The 21586-nt window shown below is 36.6% G+C and overlaps 1 protein-coding gene across 1 annotated transcript in view; it reads right to left on the minus strand.

Annotated features, from left to right (window-relative positions):
- The window catches only part of LOC131161651 (peptidyl-prolyl cis-trans isomerase CYP59), a 70708-nt gene extending 49550 nt beyond the window's left edge, over nucleotides 1–21158 (minus strand). Inside the window, exons 1-7 of the mRNA XM_058117568.1 lie at nucleotides 20837–21158; nucleotides 19516–19627; nucleotides 14855–14959; nucleotides 14511–14628; nucleotides 14327–14377; nucleotides 12319–12410; nucleotides 12126–12225 (exon numbers count right to left, since the gene is read on the minus strand). Of these exons, the coding sequence (XP_057973551.1) occupies nucleotides 12126–12225; nucleotides 12319–12410; nucleotides 14327–14377; nucleotides 14511–14628; nucleotides 14855–14959; nucleotides 19516–19613 (564 nt within the window). The 5' untranslated portion in view covers nucleotides 19614–19627; nucleotides 20837–21158. The remainder of the gene's footprint in view (nucleotides 1–12125; nucleotides 12226–12318; nucleotides 12411–14326; nucleotides 14378–14510; nucleotides 14629–14854; nucleotides 14960–19515; nucleotides 19628–20836) is intronic.
- Between the last annotated feature and the right edge of the window lie 428 nt (nucleotides 21159–21586).

Below are 21586 nucleotides of genomic sequence, written 5' to 3' on the forward strand. Positions count from 1 at the left end.
TGAACCAAAAAAACAGGACTAAGTCTTTGAGCTTTAGATCAACTAAACATAATCAACTTCCAACACAAACACAGTTAGTGTTTTCTAAGACTGGTTTTTTGTGTAAGGGCGGAGAAACCATGTGGTACATGACCAAAGACAGCAGCAGACAGGGCAATAGGTAATCTGTAGGAATCTCAAGTGCAGCAGGTACCATGTGAGGGAGTTCCAAACCCTGGGGAGATCCCAAAACTAGGAAGATTCCAAAGCTGGGGGGATTCTGGCAAGGAAGATTCCAGAGGGGGGGGGGGCGATTCTTGCAAGGGGAAGGTTGTGTGTATGCGTGCGCAAGAGAGAGAATGAGAGAGTTGACCAGCAAAGGTGCTGTGAAAGACCCTAAATGGGAGGAGGTGATATTTCGTTATAGGACCACCCAATGAGAGGGTGCTACTTAAAGTGCAACCACTGATAATGCCACAGTGGTTAAAAGCCCTGAATATTGACATGTGGCAATGGTTTTGGAAGCAAGAGGAGACACGTGTCAGTGTGTCACAGAAAATGACACATTCCAGATGTTATGCAACCTAAGGAATGAAAGGTTTAAAAGCATGAGCCTCTCTTAGCAAACCTTCGTTCAAGGCCACCTATCCAAATAATAGAACATCCTAGGATTGTAGGGGGATCCTGCTATGACCAATGCCACGAGCACATTTCATGTGTCCAACTATCTATAAAAGTGCAAGCATGATGTAATCGACAATCAAGTAATAATTATGTAAATATAAGTCCAGTAATGGGAAAAATTCATAAACCAATAAATTAAGGCACCCACATATAGTTCCATTGGAGATTAGAGGTGTCCCCTGCATCAAAATTGCAAGATGCATGAGGGGATAATGCAAAATTTTAGATGACAATAAGGTATTCTGGACTTTTTTTGGGATAAGAAAATAAATTAATTATGAAGAAATAAGGAAAGGATTAAAAAAACATGGAGGAATGGTATTCTCCAAAGTAAAAAAGAGAACAGTAAAATGAAGGAAAAAAGAAGAACCAAATACAAGACCCCATAGGAACTATGAGATTTCCCCAAGGATGCCTTCAGCATCCAGGGGTTCACAGGCTGACACCCAGTTCAATAAGTGGAATGCATTAGCTGTCTGCTGCTCTCATGTTGGGCGATAATGGTTAGAGAAGGATCACTCATCCTTAAAACCAGCATTCTTAAAACCAAAGAGAAGGGAGGAAAGGAGGGGGGGAAAGCTCTCCTTTCCAGGTTCTCCCGTAGCTGAATCCTCCAAAACAGCAAGAATCCTCGGTTAGAATGGGATCCCAAATCAGCACCTTTTGACATTTTTGAGAAGTGCTGTTTGGATAGCACAATTCAACTCTTACAGAATTAATGAAAAAAAAAGATATAAATTATGAACCAGTTCAATGTAAAAAGTGATGTACAATTGCGTCAAACCATAAAGTAAAGCAGTCCAATGTCACTGAAGCATGCTAAAGAAACATCCCTAAGAAAAGCTATTTGCATATCAGTAAAGCAACAACAAAAGAGAAACCACTCAAACCCAAACCAAACTACAGGATGTAATAATACATTTAATAATTCTAGAATTCCAACCCAATCAACTACACTAAATAATAGCAAAATCCGTATCCCTCTACACTCCTTTCCTCTCCTTACACCTCCCAACGCCTCAAAAATTAGGGGCACAAAGGCCATCCAATGGGGAACAAATGCAATTTTTCATCAAATACTCCAAACTACAGATTCCACCTATTCCATGAAAAAATACAATGAGAAAACAAATGTGAACAAGTCACCCCACCCCTAAAAGAAAGACACATACATCTGGTGACATTGCCCTTCTTTGGCCTTCCCCTCGGAAGCAAAAAATGAATTACACAAAAAACCACAAAGGAATCCAGAACCAAGTTCTCTCTCCCCCACAAGGATGTGTGAAAAGAATCAAGCACACTCAACATAAAGATCATTTTTTTTCTCTCCATCATACAAATAACACAGGATAAAAACCCCAAGGCTTCACACCCTCATGGATTACAAGAAGATTAGAAATCAAAGTATTATGAAGAATGGAGAAGCGCGAAAGACAGGAAATTGCTGGAATTGAAAGAGTCCCCCCTAGTCCCTATCCCAAAATTCTTTTGAAAAACGAATGCTCTCCCATTATCAAAATAGATGTTAAATTTGTGAAAAAAAATTCCAGGGACTTGCATGGGTAACATTAGCTCCAACTATAACTCGCCATTTTTTCGAAACTCGAATATACATTGAATGACCTTATGCCAAAGAGAGTCAGGTTCTAAAAGAGAACCCCATAACCACTTCCCCACCAAGGAAATAATTTTGAAAACCAAATTACCCGGACAACAAGAAGCAAAAGGTTTCGAGGTTGGCTTGGAGGTGAGGCTTAAAGACTAAGTGTGAATAGACAATATACACATTGGCGTATGCTGATTGAAGGATAATGCAAACTTGAATGATGTTTTGTACGAAGGGGGACTCATAGATATGACGAATGCTACTCTTCGCGGGACATGTCAACACAGGAAAGGAGGGTGCATGGGCCCACAGACCCTCTTCCCCACTCTTGTGCAGCTACATGAACCAATAATGTCATGGGCCCACTTCATGTTTTTGCCCTTGTCTCTCCTGTGAATGAATATGCAAAGGATTATCAGGAATACTCTGCAGCCAATACCCCCCCGCCCCCAGTTGGTTTGTGGAATGGAACAACGTAGGAACAGATTTGAAGTAGGAACGGAATCAAGGCAGTAATTGAATTGTGTTCAGATTCTTCTGCATGTGATTACTGTGTTTGGATACTCATGCAGAATGGGTAAGGGCAAGGGCAAGGGTATTTTAGAAAACTTGAAACTTGAGAATCAATTCCATGGCATGAAGAGCCATTCCTGTCCATCTGAACAGGAATCACAATTCCGTCATTCACAAGAATCATGATTCCGTATGGAATTGCATTTTGAATACAGTTTTGAAATCAAACTAGGAATTTAAATCAGAGGCTGCATTTTGATTCCATTCAGGTCCTAATTCTGCCAACCAAATGCCACATAAATGAATTGTAACCTTCATAGAAAACTTGTTTAAATTTACTATAACGCCTAACTGCCAAAGGGATGTAAATGAAGATGAAAGGGCATATCATTAGCCCATTGGAGAGTGAGAGAGACAATCAAGAATCTTAAGCGCTCCTTTAGGTATGGGCATCAAGCTAATTTTGGGGGTGGGGAAAGGTAAGGGTGTCTATAATGCCAAAATTGTATGATGGAAAGCAAATAATTGAATAAATAGTGTCAATTATGGAGGAGGTAGAGGTAGAAGTAATGGTGCAAAATTGTTTTTAAGTTATGGTGATAATTAGTTGGAATGTTACAAGACTAGGTAATTTTGGAAACAGGGGTAGGTTAAGGAAGCATTTTCATATCGGAATTACAAACAGCAAAGAATAACTGAATAATACATCCTACTAAAGGAACTGAACATATAGTTACATTAAATCCCCCATTGGAGATAAGACAACAAAATTCCCCAAAAAGAAACCCAAAGAATGTGTCCAAAAAGAAGCAAAAAAAAGCATTCTAACCCACAATAAATGAGAAGTTGTGACACAGCACACAAACAAGATCTATTTTACTTTCTCAGTTTTTATTAGTACCAATTCGATCTAATAAATACCTTGTGTCAAAATTGAGAAATTCTATAGGCCTTCATACCGATTTAGAGGGGTCAAAGACCAAGAAGTGAGTTATTTATATCAAGCATTCTTCTTACAGCTAGATCCAATCTCCTGGTAGTTCAACCCCAGAATTTTTGTGTTTCCATATTTCTAGAATATGAATGTGTGACTTGTTTGTTAGAATTGATTTGATTTATTAGGGTCATATCTTCAAGATTCTACGATATTATTGTCTAGGAAGCAAGATTTGGGGTATTATTGTTCAGGAAAATAGTATTTTTGTTTATTCCAGTTTCTTAAATTAGTTTTCATATTCTCCAAGCATTGTTTGTTGTAGTTTTTTTGGAGATTGGAATTGAGAATTAAAGTTGTTGGACGTTGACCGTGCATCAAGTTGATTTCCCATGAAAATTCTAATGTTCCTCTTAGTCAACAGAGTCCAAAAAATGAGCAAACACAGCACACTTCCATAATAGCATTCCTTTCTTACTCCTCCCGAAACCCCAAAAACTTACCACCAGGAATGACTTGAGTACATGTGGCAAAACCATAGTCATGCAGGACAGCATCAAGAGGGAATCTCATGTTCAGTTTCAATTAAAATCCAACAATTACCTCCTACATGGCTTTCACACACTATTTATAAGAAAGTCTCTAGTACATGAAATTACACATATACCCCTAAAAATAGATGAAATTACAAACACACCTCTAAATTGTACATAAATTGTACAAATATTAAAAACAAGCCCCAAATACACATAATACAACTTTCTAATTAAACTAAATATGCATAATACACACAAGCTCGTCCAATTCTCCATTAATCTCCAACAACAGTCAATCCACAGCCCAGCTTCTTGTCCTATACCACATAGCCTCTTCTATTCACTAGTTTTACCAGAATCTGAACATAATGTAACTATTCAGACTGATTGTTTCATAAGGGCACCTTTACCTGCAACAAGTTATTAGTATTAATCCTATTAAGAGACAAAGACTACATGAAAGCCCTGATCTTCAAGGGAGCCTTAGGTCACTTGTTTTACCAGAATCTGAACACATAATGCAAATATTCAGACTGATCGTCTTCTAAGGGTCCCTTACCTGCAACAAGTTATTAGTATTAATCCTATCAAGAGAGAAATTCTCCCTTAGCTTTCCAAGTAACGTTATTCAAAGGAAAAAAGGGATGTCAAGAAGGTCTCAACAAATGAAAGGAAAGATTTCGTAGTGAAAGAACGAGAAGAATCTCCAATCCAAATTCTAGAATCATTCCTCAACAAATAAATCCAACACTCCCAACAGAATTAACTCATCAAACTCTCTTTCATTGAGATCCCTGAAGAAATGAAATCGCAAGAAAGAGAGGCCCTGTCAAAAGAACAAATGGAAGTAATTGAAGCATTGTGGACCGAAGACAATTGATAAAGACGAGGAACCAACAACTCCAAAGAAACCACACCCACCCAAACGCCCTCCCAAAACCAAATGGAATTTCCGTTACCAACTCTGACCAGGTCTGACTGTAAAAGAAGTGATAATGAATATAAACTTCCAAGGGCTTGCATGAGAAACATTAGCACTTCCTCTAGAGTCCCAACAATTATGATGCATACCATACTTACTTTGAGCAACTTTGTGCCATAAAGAGTTATCCTTCAAAGTGAACCTCTATAACCATTTTCCAACTAAGGATATGTTTTTTGAACGCCAAATTGTCAAGACCCAAACCCCTTTCGGTTTCCTAACATTATCCCAAACAACAAGATGTTCCCTCTTCTTATTCCCTGCACCCAACTTAAAAAATCTCATACAAGCCTCCATCGCCCATACCCAACCACATTACAGTGATTCTAAAAAGAGAATGAAAATAAATACACAGATTAGAGCTGCACTAATCGAAGCAATGCAGCCTACTAAGGTCAAATAAGCCCTGTTCCACCCCTCCAACCTCCTACTAACTCTCTCCATCACTAGTTCCCAAACGAGCAAAAGAATTAGAATTACCTCCAAGATGAAAACTCACATAGGCCAAAGGCCAATCTAAAATTGTACAACCCCTGCCCCAGCAAATCCCTCTAACTCATCTCTCCCTGTGTTTATACCAGCTACACTCATCAGATACATTGATCTTCAACCCTAAATTTTCTCAAAATTTTCGGAATTTCACAACACCATCTATAAGAAAGAGCATGGCATCATCTGCAATCTGGAGATGGGACAAAACTTCTTCCTCCCTACCTACCCTAAGACCTCTAATCACATCTAAGCCTAATCAACCTACTCATCAACTGCCAAATTGAACAAAAAAATAGAAAGGTTTCCTTGCCTTAACCACCCAAGTTGCCTTGAACCAATCCCTAGGTTCACTATTCACAATGACAAACGTATTCGCCATAGATAAAGAACCGTTAATCCATTTTCTCTAAACTAAATCAACCCTACACAGCCAAAAACTCCGAGGAAGACAAACTCACTATGTCATAAGCTTTTTAAAAGTCCAATTTAAGAAGACTTCCCCACCCTCACCTCCTCCTAACATTGTAACTACCCTATTAGCAGCCAAAGCTGCATCTAAAATCAGTTTATCCTTAATAAAGGCAGTCTGTTCCAGAGAAATGGTACTTCCTAGCACCTCATGGAGCCTCTTGGACAAAACCTTACCCAAAATTTTGTAAATGCTAGTAAACAAATTAATAGGTTGAAAAGCTAGTACACAAACTAATAGGTTGAAAGTGCCTCACCCTCTTAGAACGCTCCTTACTAACAAGAGCAATAAAAGTAGAGTTCACACTCTTCCCCACTACTCTTTCCTAACAAACTCATGGGAAAAATAAAAACATAATATGCTCTTGAATCACCTGCCAGCTATCCTGTCAGAAAATGTAAAACCATCAAAACCTGGGGTCAGAGGCCTTATCCCTCTCCATCTCAAACACTCCCCCTAACCTCCTCCATGTCAAAGGGGCTCTAACCACATGGCTAAGCATCCATCAGTGGGAACCTTCCACCAAAAGCCTATGCTGGTAGTTTTACAACTTCCTATAAAAATCCAAGCTCACCTCCACAATCTACTTATGATCTCACCACAGCGCCCAACTCTAGCTCTAGATTTTAATAAGACTTTTCCTCCTCCTCCTCCTCCTCCTCCTCCTCCTCCTCCCATTAGCTACCCTATGAGACAACTTCGAATTACATTCCCCTTCTTCCCACACTTAATCCTTGATTTTTGCCACCAACTAATGTGCGCCCAGAAAAGGATTGTCTCCAAATTATGACTAAGGTGGACACTTCAAGCTCTATCCTCTTCACAAATCAAAACACAATCCTCCAATCTATCCAAACACTCAATCTTATCAAAAATATGACTATTCTATTCTTTTAAATTACCAAAAACATATTTGTTCCACATCAACTTATAAGCCATATGATGAAATTGTGGGAAAGGTAATTGAACAAAGAATAAGGTTAAAAACAAGGTTTCAGAAAATCAATTTGGTTTTATGCCTGGGAGGTCGACAACAAAAGCTATTTATCTTCTAAGGAGGTTAATGGAAAAGTTTAGGGAAAAGAAGAGAAACTTGCATATGGTTTTTATTGACTTCGAGGAAGCGATAGAGTACCTAGGGAAGTCCTTTGGCGAGTCACTGGATTTTGGAAAAGAAGAGAGTATGCAATAAATATATTGATGTCATTACGGATATTTTGATAGAATGAATGTGTTAGGACTAAAGGAGGAGACTAAGGAATTTCTAATCACAATAAGGATACGTCAAGGTTCTATGTTTAGCCCGTATCTTTTCGCTTTAGTGATCGATAGGAATACCCAAAATGAGATCCCATGGTGTATGTTGTTTGCAGATTATAGTGTTCTAATTGATGAAAGTAGGAGTTGAGTAGAATATAAGTTAGAACTGTGGAGAAAAATTTTAGAGTCTAGGGGTTTTAGAATAAGTAGAAATATGATAAAATACATGACATGTAACTTCAACCACGTAAGGGGGGATTGTGGAGATAGGATTAAAATTGATAATCAAGAAAATAATAGAACTACGAGATTTCTATTCCTTGGATCTATCATACAATTAAAGGGAGAGATCAAAGAGGATGTAATACGTAGGGTTAAAGAAGGTTGGGTAAAATGGAGGAGTGCTTCAAGTGTGCTGTGTGATCGCAGAATACCCCTAAATTAAAAAGAAAGTATTATAGGACGGCCGTATGACCAACCAAATTTCTGCAATAAGGTAGGCATAGCACCAATAGAAAGTAAAAGTTGCAAATATGTTTGTTTCTCAATATATCCTTTAAATTTGTACCCCAAATCCACCTTAGCATTCACATTTATGCAATAAGGTAAGCATAGCACCAATAAAAAGTAAAAGCTGCATAAATGTGGATGCTAAGGTGCATGCATGGTACAAATTAAAGGATATATTAAAAAACAAACATATTCGAAATAAGGTAAGCCTAGCACCAATAGAAGATAAGATAAAAGAGAAGCGACTTAGATGGTTTGGGCATTTGAAATATAGGCGAAGTAGTGCTCCGTTGAGGAGGAGTGAGTTAGTTATTACTAATGATAGTAGAAGGGGTAAAAGTAGACCTAAAATAACTTGAAATGAGGTATAGTGAGAAAGGATATAGTAGCTCTTAAGCTAGCCGAGGCAAATGCCCTTGACTGTGTGAATTGGTGGAAAAAGATTTATATAGCTGACCCAAATAGTGGGACTTAAGACTTCTTGTTGTTGTAATTGTTGATGTTGTATCTTTTTTCCACATTGTCAATTTATTTTTCTATTCAGTTTTCTCACAAATTTAAAACACACCCATCTCCACCAAGTTTCAACACATTCCCCAAAAATGGGATGCACTAACCACATATTTTCAAATCAAAACAGGTAGGACCCCACTGAACTAGATACGCATCCTCCAACTTGGGCAATGATCCAAAACCAGTATACCTAAAACCTTTTGAACAACATTTGGAAACAAATCTTCCCACTTATTAATAAACAAAACTTATCAACACAAGAAGAAGTTGGGCTCTCTCCTTAAGCCACCCAAGTAAACGGATCATCAGCCAAGCCACAAACCCTAAGCCCACAATCTCCAATATAGGAATCAAACTCCCTCATATTGATAGTCACCCTCAACCCTCCAAACTCCTCACTAGCTAATTGAATGACACTAAAGTCTCACCACCCCCCCCCCCCAAAAAAACAAAACAAAAAAACCCAAAAAAAAAAACAAAACAAAACAAACAAACCAATACAAACTACAAGGTGAAAAGGAATAACCCCAACTCCAAAAAAACAAAAAACAAAAAAAAAAAAAAAATGCAAAACAAAAAACACACAAACAAAAAGCCTCAAGGAGCAGAAAATAGGGACTTAACACAGACATAAACCAACCACACCGGAACCCACCTCAAACAAAATTGACAACAAAAAGGACCTGACCACACACTCCTTAATAGACACTATTCTAGAATCCAACACTATTATCTACACCCCCACTCCCCCCACCCAAAAAAAAAAAAAACCCCTTCAAGCAAAACACCCCATCTCTCAAAGGAGACTCCCAAATACTCCTAACCAGAAAAGCATCCACCTCCCCAATTTACGAAACTCCACTAAATCTTTCATCACTCTACAATATACCATTTTCTACCATCCCCTAGCCCCAGGACATTCCAAGAAAAAAGCCTAACACCACTAATATTCTCTTAACTCCTACATCCCTTATCATAATTAAGGGAAGATGTGAGTCTACTTAACTCCCTAATCAGCTTCAAAATCTTCTTCCTCACCCCGACGACCCATTTAACAATTCTAACAATTCACCACTACGGTTCACAAGACTGAGACCTAACTCATCAAGATGGATTTAAGCATCCCAATTGTCCCTCTCATCCCTTAAACGGTCCACGATATAGAAGTCCCCCTCATGGGTTAATTTGTAATTAGATCAAGGGTGGGCAAGAAAAACCACAAATCTGAACCAAACTGAATCAGAAAAACAAGTAACCATTTTTTCAGTTTCATTTGAGTGAGTATTCGATTTTTTTTGGTTAACGGCACAGTTTTGGTTTGGCCCATTCATTAACAAATTTATTGTACAATTATAAATTATATAATATTTTAATAATTTAGACATTAAAAAAAAAAAAAATACCTTTATCCACATCCCATGCCCAGCTCATTCCCCGCCCAAACCCTAGCTTCATTCCATGCCACCAAGCTACTGCCGCACCTCCCAACCCCAGCACAACAACACCCCCACTGACCCAAGATCTTCTGCCAACAAGTCAGAGCTAGATATAGCACAAACCTTGCAAGAGGTGCTGATGATGAGGACCACTAGTCCCATTTCTGAAATTCTTATGCTCATTGAAAAATTATAAATTGGATCCAAGATCCAACAATCAATTTAGTTAGTAGTTGGTTTACTTGATTGTTGACCAAACCAAAATAACTAAATTTCAGTTACACCATTCAAAACAGTTCAGTTTCTTGATTTGGTTAATAGTTCAAGGAGCATGGTTTGGTTAACCAGCCTTAGTTGGAGGGAAATGGTTGTTGGTGTGGGCAGTTTGGGTGTGGGATGTGGAATGTGGAATAAAGTGGCATATTTTTTAGTTTAAACTATTCAAATATTATATAATATACAATTGCATAATGCATTTTTTTTATATTTATATATATCGGTTTAGTTTGGTTAACTGTGATTAATGAATGGGTCAAATCAAAACTGAACTATTAATTGAAAATATTTTAAACTACAAACCAAAACCAAACCCAGAAAATGGTTAACCAATGTTCGGCTTGTTTGGTTCAATTTCACAGTTTGGTTTTTTTGCCCACCCCTAACCTTTGATGACTTTCAACTCAAACCCCTTTTTTGAAGTGGGCATTGTCACTGTAACTCCATATAGAGTTGTCTTAAATTTCCATGAAATTATCGAAATTTCTGCCAAAATCTCTCTAGTTTCCGTCACCCTCGAAATCGAAATGGCATTTGACTTCCATCTTGTATAATTTCCGTCCAAATCTCAACAAATCATCCAAAATTTATCGAAATCTAGAAATTTTAGTGACACTTGTCAACACTTTAACTATAAAATGAAATTTCCTCGAAATTCAAATGAGAAATTTAGAAGTGAAGTGAAATTCTCTCTTAATTATTTTATTTATTTTTATCCAAACAAAAGATTATCACAAGGGCTTTTGAAATTATATGAAAAAACTTACAACAACATTTTATTTAAGCATTCATATATAAATTATCATTATTTTTATAATAAATAATATAAAAATGATTTATGAATTTCAATTGCATTAATTGAATATGTTTGATACACATATAATATTACAACTTTTCCACCTCATACACAACAGAGATGTATTTAACTTGTAATATATTAGTCCTAAAACTTAAATTTTTCTGTCTGTTAACCATTTCTAAAGTTCCACAAAAGATTTACATGCCTTACAACTGATTCCCTTTATTTTTTTTCAAATCAAAATTTCCGTCGACATTTTTGTACTTTTGGAGCCTCAAAATTTGAGTAGATATCAAAATTTAAGACCTTGGTTGGTTTTGATGGCTCTTTCCCTAGTGTGGGAAAGGATGACAATGCTAGATTCTGCAAGTGGACTCAATACTCAAATGAGCACCTGCATCCTTTGGATGCACACCTTCACAAGATTTAATTGCTTAACCCAGCTTTTCAACAATCCAAGATTGAGATTGGAATACTAGGTGTATGCCTTCTCTGTCAAGGACTTAGAGAACTCCTTGAGTTTGAGATTACAGCAGATGTCTCCATCAACTTCATCAAATGCTCCTTCGCATTGCTAATCTTATCAATAAAAAGTTTGAATTTGGGAATCACATGCTCCTTAGGATAGAACTTGAAGGGGACTCAAGCTATGCAATGGGACCTTAAATCAAAATGGGGAGGATAAATGACTCCTGCTTCTGCTTTAAAATCTTGTCCAATTCTTGACGGGTTCTAACATATTGAAAATAAAAGAAAACCAATTTCTTTTTACAACATGACTTCAGATCAATAAGTTAAATAAGTTCTCCTCACACTTATCTAAATAAGGGCCTTGATTCCAACAAAACCATCCATTTTATCGCAAGTAACTTGAGCTATCAGACACCATACAGAACAATTTTTTATTCATTTTCTTTTGATTTCAATAAGGTCCAACCTCGGCACAATGAAAATAGCTCATCCACCCAGTGTAGTGCCATGGAATCAAATCCAGGAATCAGCTTCTCCATAAATGTAATTATATCCACATTTCATAAACCTTGCCAGAAGGAGCCTTATTCACTGCAAAACCCTTCTTTTTCTTCTTGATTTCAAACGTCTCATTAATATATATAATCTCTAAAACAAATCATTACCTCATCCTTCGGTTTTCCTTCAGGTGAAGCTTCAGGTACCAACTCAGCAAGCTGGGGAGGATCATCAAAAGGATCATCCAGGATATATGTGTGTTTGATACTGTTGAATTCCCCACAAAATAACTATAATGAAAAATAATGTGTATCACTGATAACAAAATATAATATACAACATAGCAAATTGAGAGTTAACCGGATATTCTTATATGGTCTTCCCTTCTCATCCACATAAGCTTCATTTATCCGCGTCAATGTCTCAAGACCTTCTGCTAAGTCCCCAAAAACCTGCAGTACGGGCACTTTCTCATGAGTAAGGACAAATTTCATTATTGATGGGCAATGAGAACAAATAAGGGTACAAGCCTAACTCAAAACCACAAAAGCACTAACATCAGCACCAATAAATGTGTGTGCATGTGTGTGTTTCATTTTCTTTTGATAGGTCCAGAGCAAAATTCAATAAAAGCGCAACAAGAGGGGGCCAACCCACATATGGAAAAAAAATCATACACAAGAAAACAAATAAAAAAAATCAAAAGCAGATTGTAAATCTAAAAAATGCTGCCTACTCAACCCAATATAAAAATTTCGACCCACATATGGTTTAGCATTAGAAGGTACAATTATTTTCTTTTAAAATCTCTCCAATTTCTCTCCCTCTATGCAATTCAAGAAATGGAACGAGGGGTCAAAGCAATGTTTTTTTCCCCTTGTACAGGAATAAGCGTCTCTCCCAGCCCAAAGTTCATCCTCAATGGGCCTACCTGCTGCCCAAAAAATGCCTACAGTAGAACGGGCTGAATTCCTCAAATTACTTATCCAAGGACAAAATAATATATGTTGTACAAATTCAACTCCTTCTTTCAAGAAAGAACAGCTGTTAGCTAAGATCATCCCCCTCTCCCAGATGTTATCTATGGTAGTCAGGAATGAAGGAAAAATTTTCCAAATGACTTTCCAAGATTAATTTTTCCATCAACTGAAGCTCTTTACAAGGACCTGAAATTAAGTTTTGAAAATGAAACTTTGCAATTTTCAATGTTAGGCATCAACTTTGCAGAGTATTCCACATTCATATCCATAACTACTATGCAGACCAAGTCAAAGAAATTGGTGATATCTCAAGCTCCCATACTTGAGCATTCCTTTCAAAAGATATATTCCAAGTCACCCTCCACAGATAGAAGCAATGGGATCTCACCAAAGCATCTTTATCTGTATCTCCAGCCAACAAAGAGAGATTAGGGATGTTCAAAAGCGTTTCGCAACATTGAACATCATGGCAGGGAAGGACACAAACTAAACATAAGCCAAGAAATCATTTCACCCTATTCTAATCCACTTCCAAGCCCCCACAAATGTGGCTCCTTTTCACTTCAGAAATTCACTTGTTACCAGCCAAACTTTGCAACAGAAAGCAACCACCAGAGATGATCATTTTCAATCGTAAACCTCCACAGCCACATAACAAGGAGAAGATTAATGAATAAAGTATGATTCTGTGCTCAACCCTCTCATGTTGACGAGGGGTTTCTTGACCACAACCACATTGCAAATCATACTTGAATTCCTCAACTGTATTGTCCAGGAGAAATATTTTCTGAATATCCACTAATCTTCTTGCCACCAAATATAAAGCGGATTGTAAAAGAAATAGGGAGGTTAGAGAGGGTTCAAGTGTTCAACAGATCATAGCAAAATATCTGATATATTTCCCATGAAGACGACCACCCCATAAAAGAGAAGAAAATGTAACCCCATGTCTCAGCAGTATTGCAACACAAGTCAGCTTCTTTCTTGTAAATGATACATCCATTTGACAAAAATATTTGACATGGCGAAAACCACAGGTTATTGAGATATTACCCACTACCAGAAGAAGCACAACAACAACACAAAAGATGCAAATTGTTCAAATAAGTGACAAATGATGACTTCATAAGGATTCTGTGTTGCCCTTCTTAGCGCCACAATGAAATTATTGTCCTTGTTTATTTTATTTTTAAACAAAAATCATAATGATAATGTCGAGATTGAAGATGCGCATGTGAATCAAAACAAAGGATTATTCTGATAAACAAAAGATGGCCAGGCGTTTCACCTCAGGTAGCATGGTCACCAATAATATGCCCCTTTCCCTCCCCCCAGGGCACCAACTTATCCATCAAAAAAACATTTCACTTATAGATCAGGAAACTCACTGTGTGCTTCCCATCAAGATACTCAAGATCATCATGCAGCGTAAAATAGAACTGAAAACAAAAGGAGAGTTCCATGAGCACATAATGGATGATTGCCAAAAAGGCTATATTTTTGTGAACAGAATCAGGGGTAAGGTATCAAAAGCAAACACAATGCCATTCGCAGTAATTTTATATATTACACCTGGGAAGCATTAAGGTTCTCTCCAGCACTAGCCATGGCAACAGTGCCTGTCTTTGAATGCTTTAAATCCAGACGAATCTCATCCCCAAAAAAGCGGGCCTGATCGCCGTATAGAAATCTGAGAGTAGATAAAATCATGAAAGTTTCTCAAATCAATGAGGACAACAGCAAGATGAGATGACTTGTGAGGCAAAAGAAAAGGGAAAACCATAATGCAGTATGAAAACAGCTTTCAAGTGTATTAAGGTTTAAGGAAAAATACATCTAAAACTGGAGTATCATCATGTGAAATTCAGTAGCAAGTATTAATCCTATATCCCACATTGGCTAGATAAGTTTCTTACTTGTAGACAGAATCCCCACCACTCCCTGTTCCAGTAGGATCACCAGTCTGCACAATAAAATCTTTCTGAACAGTGTGAAATAAGCACCCATTATAATATTTAATCCTGCAACAAGAACACAGGAAGGAAAAGTAAAACATCAACAAGTTCAGCATGCAGAACAAAGTTATATGTATACTTACTAAACTAAAACACACTCGAGAAAATAACAATCAATACTAATATCCATAAAATCAACTGTACAGGGCAAAACCTCAATAGTCAAAAAAAACCAACAAGCATGTGTAGGCAATAAAGATTCAAATTCGCCAAATGGCAAGCCTCAAATATGTTCGGCAAAACATCAGTAAACAGAATACTAGGGCTAATAATTGTTCTACATCACATAATAGCACAAGAGTGCAGTGACATCATTTATTTCCATTATATGCTAGTTAGATTGGTTGACAGAGATGTGAATCTGTTGATTTTTTTAGATAACAATAACTTCACTAATGCAAGAAAAGAAAAAAAAAATTATAGGAAAAAGAGAACAAGTCATCATCCTTCGCAGAAAAAGGAGATGTGATCTGTTGATAGAGGCATCTGCTGACATATTAAAGGGAGGAGTGTCGAGATAATTAAGGAATAGACATCAGTTCCCAAATATCATTGTCCTGCAAGGCACGCGTCCCTTCAACTATTGCAGTCCTCCACCCAGAATGAGATAAGGCTTCAAACACTGCTTAGGAACAAAACAGTAGTATGGGGGCGAAAAGGAAAAATAACAGACAAAAATAGAGATTGGATGCTAGGCACATGTGTTTTTACCTTTCCAGACAACAATAGGAAGGTCAGTATCATCATGGGAATGGGGACACCAAAAGCATAGAGTCAGGATCTGGCAGGGGCTCTCCTCCCTTGAGTCACTGTTAGAAGAGGATGATACAAGTGACTTAAAGGATTAAATTGAGATGACAATGTAGGAGGAGGACTCAACAGTAGACCAAACTAGGGAGAGGACAGAACTCGTGAAGCTCAGCACGACTCAAGGAGTTAGAATAATATGATATTTGATGTAGATTCAAAGACAGTAACATCAACAAAGACAAAGAAATGATGTAAAGTAGGGCTATAACATCAATGCCACTTTTGAGCATGACTGTTGCCCAAAAAAATACATTTGATAGCACCAGGATCCAACTTATCAACTCCAGGACTGAACAGATGGACAAAGGACACACACCCACATATACGAAGAGGTAGTGAGAACAAAGGAGCCTTTACAAAGAGAACCAAAAATGGTAGCTTACCACCAAGAAGATGGCATTCTATTAATAAGAGAGCACACAGTAAGTACAACATCACTCCAAAATACTTTGTGGACATTTATCTAACGAAATAAGGTGCGAGTGACTTATATGTCTGTTTTTCCTCTCTGTGCCTCCATTTTGTTGTGGAGTGTGGGTACAATACTGAATTGTACCAAAGTTAATCATATGTAGTGCATTGGATGCAAAATCACTCCTTAGAATTATCACAACAAAATATCCTAAAAATTGGTAAATTAAACGGAGTCTTATTTCACTATAGAAGCCAGAAGGTGCAAAATATTAAATAACTCAAAACAATATTTCATTAAATAAAGACAAGTCATCCTCAAGAACTACAAATGTAAACAAAATTTTTGAAACCCAATTTTGACACCACACAACTAGGGCCCAAGCATTGTAATGAACTAACACAAAAAGGTTGACCACCTATTTATTGCACAGGAAGCAAACAAAACATGATGGTGTACTTCCACGAGACAGACTCAAGACAAGAAACAAAGATTAAGTACAAAACAGTTGTTTTAACTTGTCCAAAAAAGGATGACCTATGTGACAATAGATTTAAAGTGATGTAGCAACAGTTGTGTAGTCAATACAAGGAGATAGCAACTCAAAGTAGTAAAGGCCACATGCCTCATGTCCACCAATCATCTTACTCGTCTTCAAATCTTGAATAACAACAAAATTAAGAAAGAAGATTACAAAACAATTATAATCTTACTAACAAGCATGAGATTAAGGGGGAATTTAGGACTGTACAAATCAGAAGATAAAAGAGACTAAGAGGAAATAGGGTTCATTGAGTCTCCATTCCGACTGTAGTAGTGGACCTATCAGCAAGCGTAACTCAACGTAGGTTTTTCAAAATACTGGAAAGCAGAAAAAAGGTGGCTATACCTCTCATATGGTCAACTTGAAACTATAACCCTAGGAGTAGTAGGAGAGATACTGAATGACATGCTACCTTCTTAACAAGAGATGCAATGTGAAGAGATGTTTGCTAGGATGCCGGAGTGCAAGAACATCAAATTTTCCTCCTTTGTGATTGTTTGCCAATGGTTGAACAAGTTGGGGTGGAACCTGTGGTCACTGATAAGAGAAGCATAGTTTTGGGGTTCACAAACCCCATCCAACACCCACAGGCAAAACCAATCAACAAGCAAGATAAATAACCAAAACAAATGACACACACACTCACACAGCCATGCACGGAAAAAAAAAACAAAAAGATGGGGTCACCGGTAAAAATCCATCACCAAAAACTTGATAATATGATTTATATTCAAACAATATAGGACATGTTCTGGCCAAAAACATGGTCATATGAAGCCTCACACTGACACGTAAAGCCAGTGCTGCTAGGCTTCAAAGTGCGTGAGTGCGTAAGGAATCTCCAACAATGGGATTTTGAGGGCATTCAAGGACTAGTTGGCAGAGTCAATGAGTGGTGGCTATGAGGTTGGTTTTGCAATATATAAAGTAATTCTTACAGTTCGGAACTGGCAGTGACATACAGGATTTTTCTAGCAACTTCTGTGTTTTTTGGCGACTGTTGGAGTTGTTTCAAGCCCTCAGAATCTCTGATGCCATGTTAAAGTGTTGAGAAAATTGAAAGACCCCATTACAATTAGGGATCTTACCCTCTATTTATATATACGTCAAGTACATTGCAATGACCATAATACCCTCACTAACTCTTAGTTACTAACATAGGTAATATTACTAAACAACCAATAATAATGTTAATGACCTAACTTGATAGTTCGGCTTTTGATATTTGTTTACTAATTATTTTATTTTAGATGTTCATGTTGTATAGTTGTTTATTGATCAATTTGTGATAAAATTTATGTTTTTTTTACAAATATTTATTCTTTTTTTATTATAAGCTAATTTGATTGAGTTAGGAATGAAATAATTTGAAATTTTGATATCTTTGTTTTTTCTTTTCTTTTTTTTCCTTTTTTTTTTTTTGAATAAAAAAAGATGTATTAGATAGAGAAAAGAGAAGTTACAACCAAAGTGGGGACAGAAGCCTACCAAAAAAAAATCAAAATGAAATTATTAAAAAAGTAAACAAAACCAAAATCAGTGAAATAAAAACTAACAAAATTAACTAAGAAAACCCTTCTCCAAACCCTTTCCATCGTAATTCACAGAGCACTCAAAATTAGCTAAATCCCTTTAACCCTTCTTCACTTTATTTTTACCACCATCAAGATGTGCTTCGCTTCCTCCAGTGTCAGACAGCTTTAAATCCATCTTATCCGTTAATTCTTGAGCTTCAAATCCTTCCAAGGAATCTCCTCCACAGGTACGCGCAGACCATCCTTACCCTGTTGTTTATTAACCAAATCATCATCCTAAAAAATAGATCTACCATATAAGCTACTGGTTATTTTCCTAGTCATGGATACTTACTATAAAATTTTCAAGTTTATAATATTTAAAAATTTAAGAAGAATTACACATAAATGCATTTTATATACCTATATTATACTATTAGTAGAATCTTGGTCCTTCGTTAAATCTGCTCCAGCCATCTCATGTAAGACTCTGAGCTCCAAAAGCACCCTCCGATGCTCAGAAGGAAGGACATTAGCAAGTAAGGATGAACTTGGTTCTACCTCAGGTCACGCTTCCTTTTCAGATGGAGATGAACATTTTGGACATTTTTTCCTTGAGCAATTATTTAGAGTGCGCAAACTAGGTCTTAACCACCAATGATGGGCTCTTTCACATTGCAGTTAGCCACTTAGCCCTGAGGGCAGTTTTTTTATGTCACATTGCAGTTAGCCCCAAGGACAGGTTTTTCATGCCCTCAAATCTATAAAGTCATGCCAAAATCCCCCATGCTACAAATCTATCAAAGTGTGCAACGTAACACATCTGTATGGGGTTCTAAGACCATAAATCAGTGTACACATGCATGTTTAGATACAATTACTCTCAGTTTAGTAGATGATAAAACGGGCATGAATAACAACAGGGAATAAGAAAGGAATGTTCAAAATTAAGGCTCAGTTAGGTTAATGGTAATATTTATTCTGGTAAATAATTTTCCGGATTTAACTTTGATTAGCACCATCCCAAAATAAAAATAAAATAGAGAAAGAAAGCAGTTTTCCATCCAAAAAGAAAATTAAAAAAAAAAAAATTTTATTTTTTTTCCTAGAAAATAAGAAACCATTGAAAAATATTGTCCAACCAACTGATGCCTAAATTCTTTCTTTTCCCAATTTTTATTACAGATCAAACAAGAGATTAGGGCAAAGAAAGTTAAAGAAACAATACAGATACTAATAAGTTGTCAGAAATCAGGAGGAAGTAAGGAATGGAGAAACTTACTTGCAGAGTTTTAAAAAGTTCTTGCAGGTCAAGGGGCATTGATCCGTATACAAATCTACCACCATGTCTCCTAAGCTTGTCACTATTAGAACTGACATGTCGCCTGTCTCACCTATGCAAGTAGACATTATTTATTTTAGAGAAAAAAATTATTATAATAAAAATATATATTTTTTCTTTAATAGGACAAATATCAAGGAGGTTCAGTCGAACATTATTTTCTTCAGAAAATTTTTTTTCCTCATAATAAAAAAGAAATTTTACTTCTTTCAACAGGAAAAAAAAATTGATGTTTTTCAGTCCTCAAAACCATATGTTCCTGCTTTTTTTTTTCCTAAATTGATAACATAAAAATTAATTTTCGAACATGAGGTAGGTTATCTTGAAAATGTTAAAACTAAGAAGCACCAATACTGGGACACTCATATGACACAATACCATGCTGTGATATGGAAATTTTTAGAAAATTAGAAATAAGTTAATTAATTAATGTAAATATGTATATTTTGGGATAGATTTTCATTTTAAATAAAAAGTATTGAGGTAATTTCAATTTACAATGAGTTATAGGAATCATTCATGCACACCCTACAAATAAATTTCATGTCCAAACTGCTATTATATATTCATTAGCCACGTTAAAATTAACAAACATTGGTCCAAATTCCAAAAAAAAAAAAACACACACACACACACATACAACATCGATAGGCTGTAGATCAGAGAACCGAGAGTTGCACATGGCTGATGATGGGCGATGGCTCATCCATATATTTAAACCGAAAGAAAAAAAAAGAGAATGACCGATTCTGGTGGGGTTGGGGGGAGGGACGGAAGAGGGGAGAATGGAGAAGCTCAACATAGTAGTGGGATCGAACTAAAGAAGGAAAATCCTCCTCCGGCGACTCAGTCTCGCTGCCCCTCTGATCTATCGCTGCTTCAGCAAGTCCTCCTGTATGGTCCGGCGGTGCAAGGAAAGCATGGGAGGGGCTGCAAGGCGGCCAGGGGCTAGGGCTGACCATTGTCACGGCAATTCAGTTAATTAACAGAATTAGCCAAAAAAAAATGGGTTAACAAAAAATATCAACCAAACCGAACCAAATTAATCATAATACTGATTTTGTAACCAACAGAGTTAAAATTCGATTAGTTCGGTTAATCAAAGTTAACCGAACAGATTCTACTTCGAATTTCTGCTCTGAACTTCCTGCAGCAAGCCAGCAACATTCAAGAAACTATATTCCTGTTTAAATCATCCAAATTCGTGCCAAGTATATTGAAATTTCTGCTGCAATATGCAACAAATCGAACATACAATTACCTTGATTTTTGAAGGCTTGAAACGAAATGAGACTGAAGAGTTAGTGCAGAGCTGAAGTTGAGTTTCGAGTGGCGACTCGCCTCAGCTGGCGCTGCTAGTGCTTGCTGTCCGAGCAATTAAGCTTGGGCTTGAAGACTGAACCCTGTAGGCGGACTGAGGGCTAGGGTTAGGGGTTTCAAGATTTGGGAACGAATGGACGGGGATTTGGGAATAAACCAGAGTAGGATTCTTGGAGATGCTGCAGAAGCGGAAGTGTTTTACATAAATAATACTTCTTCCTTGCTATACTAAGTTTAGTTTCAATTGTGTTGAAAGTTATTTAACGAGAAAAAAGGTTTTACAAAATTTATGATATTTCATGTTATTTGTTGAGATTTTTAATTTAGTCAACTTCTTTGATTTTCGGAAGACATTTCATGGGAGGAAAAATTATTTTGCAAAAAATATTTACTTTATTTATCTGTGGAATTATTTGACAAGATAAGATAGTTTAGTTTGTGAAAATAATTTAATTTAAAAAATTTATGATAAAACATAATTGTGGATATAATTTCAAAAAAGAATTGGAATCAAATATTATTTCTGAAAATCATTTGCTTAAAATTATATGTTGGTATTGTAAAACTGGATATTTGTTAAGTGTACTAGATATTGTGTAGTTCATTATTTGTTTGAAGTAAATAATTGGATATTGTGTTATTTGCAAATAAAGATTGTTTTCTTGTAATAGTATTATTTAACAAATTTGAG

The sequence above is a fragment of the Malania oleifera genome, chromosome 8, assembly GCF_029873635.1.
Source record: "Malania oleifera isolate guangnan ecotype guangnan chromosome 8, ASM2987363v1, whole genome shotgun sequence".
Lineage (NCBI taxonomy): Eukaryota > Viridiplantae > Streptophyta > Magnoliopsida > Santalales > Ximeniaceae > Malania > Malania oleifera.